An 8,880-nucleotide genomic window follows, 5' to 3' on the forward strand; every position below is an offset into this window, starting at 1 on the left:
AAACAAAACTACACAAACACAAATCAGCAAAATGTGGTGACCCTGTGTATGGGCAACGGTTAACAAAATGTCCCGTGAGGGGGGCTGTACTCAGTGCTCAGATGGGCCATATGTGGCCCCCAGGCCGCAAGTTGCCCATTGCTGCCCCAACCCATCTTCACCGGTCGAGAAAATTTTGCCCAATGTTACATCAATGAAACATGGATTGACTCTATTTAAGATACAATTTAACATTAATGAGATAGTCTTTGATATTATTTATGATACAATGAAGTGTTGTTGGGTGACGGGGGATTGAGCAGAAGTGGTGGGACTAATTGGACAACTCTTTCAAAATGCATCACAAAATAGGAACAGAAGTAGACATATGGCTCGTTGTGCAAGCTTCATCAACTCCGCTTTCCCCGCCCACTCCCCATATTCCTTAATTCAGAATCAAGAGAGCCCAAAAAGCCACCGATCCCAGCCTTAAACATATTCAACCATGGGTCATTCACAACCCTCTGGGGCAGGGAATTCCAAAGACTCACAACCCTTTGAGTGAAGATATTTCATCTTATCTCAGCCCTAAATGACTGGCTCCCTTGATGCGACGGCAATAAATACCCCCACGTTTTTAAAATTCCCCACCAAGTGGAAAGATCTCTCCCAGTCTACCCTGTTCAGAATTTCGTCTGAAGATCCCCAGTCATTTTTCAAACTCAGCCTCTCATCTCGAGGGCCCAATTTAGGGAGCCTTCGCTGTGCTTGCCTGCAATGCTGGTGCAATCCTTTCTTAAATATGCAGACTAACACTGCACCCAGCATTCCAGCGCCGGTTTGCTGGGGCTCACGACCTCTTTGCTGTAAGATTCTAGAAATGCAACCATTCACAGATCAGGGGAATTTAATTATTATGTTTTTTTTCTCCTTCGGGTGAAAATTACTTCAGTCGCATTAGCAGATGGTCCAACTTGTCCCTCTTGGTGCCCGTGAACTCTGCAACTTTTGCTTGGCAGCTGTAGAAGTGGAAGGTGGGCATGCAGGTGATGCCCGCCGCCCGGGACAGATCCTCCGACTCATCCACGTCCACCTCCACGAAGATCACGTCGCGGAACTGGTCGGACCTCATGTGGAAGAAGGGCTTGATGCTGGAGCAATTGTTGCACCATCGGGCCCCGAAGAAGACGACGATGAGCGTCTCCTCCTCCTCCTGCAGCAACGTCTCGAACTGCTTGCGTGTCTTGATGTGCCTCAGGACCATACTGCCCCCTGTTTGTTCACTGTGTGAGTGTGTGTTGAGGGCAGCCCCAGCCCTGCCTGGCCTCTCTGACTGCCCTCCCACACCCCGATAGTGACGAGAAATCAACGTCAGGTAAGCCTTTTGCAGCCAGCGTGTACCCCCCCACCCCTTCACCACCCCACACCCACTCACCCACTCCCCGGCCAGCCTGAGGAACCCCAAGGTTCAGCGGCAGAAAGGTGTCCGGCCAGCTCGGCTTGGCAGCAGAGGGCTGAGCGAGCGCCCGGGTGAAAGAACTGGCGCCAGCAGCAGCTACAACCGCTGCAGATTTTATCAATGAATGAAAGTCAGCAACACATTCAGGAACCGCCCCCGCCCCTCCCTGATTGGCCCAATGTTGCCATTCGGCGGCCCAATCGGAATGGGCAGCGCGCTTCCGCTTGTGGAAGCTACGCTTTGATTGGCCGCTGGAATCCTTCCCCTTTATGACGTCACGTCAAAAAGCGAGAGTACAGTGCTGAAGGAGGCCATTCAGTCCGTCCAGCCTCTGCACTCACTCTCTGAAAGAGCACCCGAACCTAGACCCAGCCCCCACCCCAGGATCTTCAGACTTCTATTCTTCTGCCTGATGGAAAGGTCTGGAAGACTACAAGCCCAGTGGTGTTCCGCAGGGATCAGTGTTTGGGCCCATGGCTGTTTGTAATTTATATCAATTATTTAGGCTTAAATGTAAATTGATCAGTAAATTTGCAGATGATACAAAAATTGGTGGGGTGGTAAATAGTGAGGAGGATAGCTTCAGATTACAGGAGGATATGGACAGACTGGTCAGATGGACTGATCAGTGGCAAATGGAATTCAATCTGGATAGGTGTGAGGTGATGCACTTGGGTAGGACAATAGAAGGCAAAGGAATACATGATAAATGGCAAGACCCTGGGAAGCACCGAGGATCAGACACCTTGGTGTGCATGTATACCGGCCCCATAAGGTAGCAGGGCAGGTAGATAGAGTGGATAGGAAGGTATATGGTATACTTGCGTTATTAGCCGAGGCATAGAGTTTAAGAGAAGGGAGGTTATACTGGAGCTATAAAATGTTGGTTAGGCCACAGCTAACAGTATTGTGTGCAGTTCTGGAATCCACATTATAGGTGGCATGTGGAAAGGGTGCAGAGGAGATTTACCAGGATGTTGTCTGGACTGGAGAGTTTTAGCTATGAAGAGAGATTGGATAGACTGGGGTTATTTTCCTTGGAGCAGAGGAGACTGGGGGGGGGGGGGCATAATTGAAATGTATAAAATTATGAGGGGCATCAGGGCAGCATGGTGGTGCAGTGGTTGGCACGGATACCTCACGCGCCGAGGTCCCAGGTTCGATCCCGGCTCCGGATCACTGTCCGTGTGAAGTTTGCACATTCTCCTCGTGTTTGTGTGGGTATCGCCCCCACAACCCAAAGATGTGCAGGTTAGGTGGATTGGCCACACTAAATTGCCCCTTAATTGGTAAAAATGAATTGGGTACTCTAAATATCAAAAAAAAATTATGAGGGGCATAGAGTAGACATCAAGAATCGTTTCACCTTGGGGAGGGATCAATAACCAGGGGGCTTAGATTTAAGGCTAGCGGCAGGAAGTTTAGAGGGGATGCGAGGGAAAACTGTTTTACCCAGAGGGTGGTGGGAGTTTGGAACTCACTGCCTGAAAGGATGGTGGAGCAGAAATCCTCATAACATTTAAGAAGGATTTAGATGAGCACTTGCGATGCCAAGGCACACAAGGCTATGGGCCAAGTGCTGGAAAGTGGGATTAGAATAGTTAGGTGGTTGTTTTTGACTGGCACAGATCTGATGGGCCGAAGGACCTTTTCTGTGCTGTAGACCTCTATGGCATGCTGACGTTTGGAAAAGGGCTGCATAAACGTATTTCTATCTGGGTGGGACAAGCGGTAGAAAAAAATGCTCTGCATTTAAATAAGGACGCCAGCCCGCATCAGGAGGACGAAGGACAGGGTAATATGTTTGGTGTAATTGCAAAACTGCAAATAACAAAATTGTTGCTCTCATAAAATGATTTACTGTCTGCAGATATGCAGGTTCGGTGGGTTGCGGGAATAGGACGGGGGGGGGGGGGGGGGGGAATGTCTGGGCACAATCTGAGGGCCAGCATAGTCTTGATGGGCCAAATAGCCTCCTTCTCCACTGTAGGGATTCTATGATTAACCATCTAAGAGGAGAGTTAAGAGTCAAACACGTGGGTGTGAGATGAGAGTGACATACCTGCTAGACTGAAAAAGCTCCCTATAGAGGATAATATAGAAACACAATAATCCAATCTCTGGGCAGCCAACTTAACAGACCTGTGTTTTTTACACTTTCCATTCCTCCCTCCCCTGCCAAATTAAATTCAAACTCTCAAACTACCATGATGATCTTTGAATTCAAATTCTCGAGAATATTAGTCCAGGCATTTGGATTATTGCTTCATAACCACTACACAATATCGCAATAATGTTTTTTAATAAGTACTACCGACATTATCTTTGTAAAAGTCCAGCTGCAGCGAGCTCATTACGTCTAGTGGCCTTGTCTAGAAATGAGCTTTGCCAACTAAGGGAGGCTACTGTTCGTCTAGAAATAATTGTTGGGCAGCACGGTAGCATTGCGGATAGCACAATCGCTTCACAGCTCCAGGGTCCCAGGTTCGATTCCGGCTTGGGTCACTGTCTGTGCGGAGTCTGCACATCCTCCCAGTGTGTGCGTGGGTTTCCTCCGGGTGCTCCGGTTTCCTCCCACAGTCCAAAGATGTGCAGGTTAGGTGGATTGGCCGTGATAAATTGCCCTTAGAGTCCAAAATTGCCCTTAGTGTTGGGTGGGGTTACTGGGTTATGGGGATAGGGTGGAGTTGTTGACCTTGGGTAGGGTGCTCTTTCCAAGAGCCGGTGCAGACTCGATGGGCTGAATGGCCTCCTTCTGCACTGTAAATTCTATGATCTAGCATCTTCAGAAGCAGGTGCTCTGCTAAAACTCCCGAGAACTCCCTAAGTAAGAAAACCATATAAATGTTTCAGCAAAGGCTGAAAAAAAAAAGGGTTTTCGCTTTGAGAACTGTTTAGGAGATTGCTGGGTGTTTACCTGACCAAGCCGCTGTCTTTATCTCGACTCGTAGAGTTCTGCTCTTGATTGAGTATTGAACTCCGAGGCTACGAGCCGTTGTAAGTATGAATTGTTTTTAGCTTAAGCAATTATGTAGTTAGGGAATTCAAGGGTGAACTCATCACATATCCTGTATTTGCCGAACGGTATCATTTACTAAAAACTTGTATTACCCTTATTCTTTAAATAAATTGCGTATATAATTTACCATACAGATCCGTGTCTATTTTCATAAATAGTGTGACATTTAACTAAGGCTCATCATATTCTCACCTTGGAGGCTACTAGGGGATATCTCACCCATACTCGACTCTCAGAATAAGAAAGATTTAGTTGAAGTTAAGGATAACATAGCCCCCTAAGTGATAGTCTATCTCGTATACTGAAGGTAGTGAAAGCAAGGAACATTGTTGACACTATAATTAGGCATCCCAAACAGCGAGTCTTACTTTAGATACTGACAAGACCTTGTCTGGTAGCTTCCAACCTCAACTAATCGGGAAGATCTTAGGTAGAATACTCCTCGACTGTCACAGTTCCAAAGCAAGAGAGGTTACGCCGAGGGTTTTGGAAAGGGATTTCCATCGCACTGAGCCAGGTGGCTGAAGACATCACCATGACTTCTGGAGTACGAAGGGGTGCAAAGAAGCTAAAATTGGCGGAACGCCAAATTCTCGGATGGTGATAAGGACAGAGAATGCTGCAGAGATAGGAAAGGGGTTGAGACAATGGATGGATTGATTTGAGCACAAGCATTGGTGGACTAACACAGGGATGTTCGGTGAAAGAGACTTCAATATTGAAATGCAATTGGCCCCAAGGATGAAGGACCTGCACTGGCCTTATACTTCAATAACATAGTAAACTCAGTCAAGGTTAATTATTGTCAGTCTGGATTTAATCAGGAACAGATAAAGAGTATTTAACAATAAACCCATACAATTGTCTCAAAGTATAATACAAAAAAGGTACTCAGAATCCTCTCCTTCAAAGATTTGTTACAATACATGTGATGAAGGTAATTGACGGTCTCTATCCACATAGAATGGTTCACTCCCTGTGTCATAAGCACAAGGTGTACTTTGGACATGTGATCTGCAGTATCTGATGACTCTGGGTTTCTGGGGTTTAAGAGTATTTTTGAATTCAAGGGTGGAGAATCACTTAACCAAATTGCAGCTTAAATATCAACTTCCTATGCTCGCTAATTTACATTGGTTCCTGGTTTTGACATTCCTGCATAGCCTCCTTTCTCTCTATCACTGTAGCATCCTCCTATAGCCCTGCTATTCTTCGAGATCTCTCCTCTCCTCCTGTGCATCCCTGATTTCCTTCAAACCTTTGGTCGTCTCGAGTTCTCCTTCTCGGGCCTCAGCTCTGAAATCCCAACACCCCCACCCCCGAACTACCCCCTCCCCTCCCCCGCCTAAACCTCTCCACTTTAGAGATACACCCTTCACTGGGTTTTCAAATTGGAGTTTGTAGTTCCCAAGTGAGATTAGGCAGGAAATACTGCAATTAATGTCAGTGAGGAATGCACAGTCACGTATTGCCCATTTGTTCTGAGTAACATGCTACCCACATAACTGATGTGTTCCTCAATACTCGTCAACTTGTCAGGGGCTGTTTAGCACAGAGCTAAATCGCTGGCTTTGAAAGCAGATCAAGCAGGCCAGCAGCACGGTTCGATTCCCGTAACAGCCTCCCCGAACAGGCGCCGGAATGTGGCGACTAGGGGCTTTTCACAGTAATTTCATTGAAGCCTACTTGTGACAATAAGCAATTTTCATTTCATATCCAGAACCAAAGAGTGGCATTGTTGCTGATGGGTGCACTTTACTTGAGTTTCAACAACCTCCCCCCCCCCCAACCCTCCGGATTCACATGCAATTCTGCATTGTTGGTCATCGAGGTCCACAGCACAGAAAAGGCCCTTCAGCCCATTGCATCTGCACCGGTCCAAAACAACCACCTAACTATTTCACAGTAACTTCATTGCAATGTTAATGTAAGCCTACTTGTGACAATAAAGACTATTAAAAAGGTTATTAAATTCATTCCGTTTTCCAGCACTTGGCGGCCCATAGCTGTGTCTGCCTTGGCAAGCGCACATCTAAATACTTCTTAAATGTTATGAGGGTCTCTGCCTCCATCACCCTTTCAGGCAGCGAGTTCCAGACTCCCACCACCCTCTGGGTGAAAAGGCTTTTCCTCACATCCCCTCTAAACCTCCTGCCCCTCACCTTAAAGCTATATCCCTGGTTATTGATCCCTCCTCCAAGGAATGTTTTTTTCCTGTCTACTCTATGTCCCTCATATTTTATACATCTCAATCATGTCCCCCCTCAGTCTCCTCTGCTCCAAGGAAAACAACCCCAGTCTGCCCAATCTCTTTTCATAGCTAAAACTCTCCAGCCCAGGCAACATCCTGGTAAATCTCCTCGGCACCCTTTCCAGTGCTATCACATCCCTCCTATAATGTGGAGTTCAGAGCTGCACACAATACTCTAGCTGCGGCCTAACCAATGTTTTATACAGTTCCAGCATAACCTCCCTGCTCTTAAACTCTATCCCCAGGCTAACAAAGGCAAGTGTACCATCTGCCTTCTTAACCACTGCATCCATCTGCTCAGCTACCTTAAGGGATGGGTGTACATGCACACCAGGGTCCCTCTGATCCTCGGTGCTTCCCAGGGCCCTGCTGTTTATCATGTATTCCCCTTGCCCCGTTTGTCCTGCCCATGTCCATCACCTGACATCTATCCAGATTGAATTCCATTTGACACTGATCAGCCCATCTGTCCAGCCCGTCCGTATTCTCCTGCAATCTGAGGCTATCCTATTTACCACCCCACCAATTTTTCATATCATCTGCAAACTTACTAATCAATCCTCTGACATTTAAGGCTAAATAATTTATATAAACCACAAACAGCAAGAGCCCAAACACTGATCCCTGCGGGACCCCACTAGAAACAGGCTTCCAGTCAGTAAAACACCCCTCGCCCATCGCCCTCTGCTTCCTGCCACTCAGCCAATTCCGAATCCAATTTGCCAAATTTCCTTGGATCCCATGGCCTCCTACCTTCACCAACAGTCTTCCATGTGGAACCTTATCAAAAGCTGTGCTGAAGTCTAAGTAGACTACGTCAGATACAATTCCCTCATCTACGTACCTGTTCATTCTTCGGAAAATTCAATCAAGTTTGTCAGACTTGACCTCCCCTTAACAAAACCATGCGGACTGTTCCTGATTAATCCCTGCTCTCCAAATGCAGATCAATTCAGTCTCTCAGAATTGCTTCCAATAGTTTCCCCACCACTGAGGTTAGACTGAGTGGCCTGTAGCTTCCTGGTGTATCCCTTCCTCCCTTCTTGAATAACGGTACCACATTGGCTCTCCTCCAGTCCGCCTGCACCTCTCCTGTGGCCAGAGAGGAATTGGAAATTATTGCCAGCACCTCAACTATTTCCTCCCTTGCCTGGGATACATTTCATCTGGCCCTGGAGATTTATCTACTTTTAAGCCTCCCAGACCACTGGAATCTCCTCTCTGTCCATGTTCATTTCCTTCATTTTATCACAGTCCTTCTCCCTGATTTCTATACCCACATTATCCTGCACACTGCCACAAAGTATTCATTTAAAACCCTACCTACTTCCTCCGACTCCACACACAAATTACCACTGTGGCCATTAATGGGCCGTGCTCTTTCCCTAGTTATCCTTTTACCCTTAATGTACTTGTAAAACAACTTGGGATTTTCCTTTATTTTACCTGCCAGTGTCCTTTCATCTCCCCTTTTGCTCTCCCAATTTCCTTTTTGTTGCCTCTTTCATATTGTATATCCTCTAGGACTTCTTGTTGTTTTGAGCCCTCAGTATCAGCCTCCCCTTTTCTTTTTATCCAATGTCGTATAATCCCTCAAAGTCCAGGATTCACTAGATTTGTTGATTCCACCCTTTTCATTATTGGAATATGTTGGCCCTGCACTCTCCCTATTTCCTTCCTGAATGTGTCCCACTGCTCTCTCACAGATTTACCTGAAAGTGTCTGCTCCCAGTCCACTCTGGTGAGTGTTTCAGATGAGTCATTAATCAGGTTATCTCTCAATTTGTTCTACTGCATTGAGTAAATTAAATACTGTGCCACCCTTTGTTTGGTGATAGCAATCTCATTTGACTCAGAAACTCATGGAGGTCACACCTCACTCCAGATACTTGAGCACAAAATTGAGGCAGATACTTTAGTGCAGTACTAAGGAGTGCTGAATTGGCTGGGTATGGGGCAATTATTCAACCCCCCCTCAGTTGGACATCAAAGACGCTGCAACATGATTTCAAAGAAGACTAGAGGGGTTCTCCCTGGGGTTCTGGCCAATACTTATTGTGCAGTCCCCATCATTGTTCCTAAAATGTAAGAGAGGAGAGAGTGTAAGAGAGAGATGGGAGGGTGTGATCGAGTGTGTGAATGGGAGAGGGAAGAATGTGTGAGTGAGTGTGT

The 8,880-nt window shown here is 46.5% G+C and overlaps 1 protein-coding gene across 1 annotated transcript; it reads right to left on the reverse strand.

The window, feature by feature from the left end:
- Window positions 1–868: 868 nt before the first annotated feature.
- LOC119957940 (thioredoxin-like) lies at window positions 869–1,335 on the reverse strand. Its single transcript, XM_038786158.1, has one exon. The coding sequence runs from the start codon at window positions 1,241–1,243 to the stop codon at window positions 923–925; it is 321 nt and encodes a 106-aa protein (XP_038642086.1). The 5' UTR covers window positions 1,244–1,335; the 3' UTR covers window positions 869–922.
- Window positions 1,336–8,880: the final 7,545 nt, after the last annotated feature.

The sequence above is a fragment of the Scyliorhinus canicula genome, chromosome 27 (assembly GCF_902713615.1).
Source record: "Scyliorhinus canicula chromosome 27, sScyCan1.1, whole genome shotgun sequence".
In the NCBI taxonomy this organism is placed as follows: Eukaryota; Metazoa; Chordata; class Chondrichthyes; order Carcharhiniformes; family Scyliorhinidae; genus Scyliorhinus; species Scyliorhinus canicula.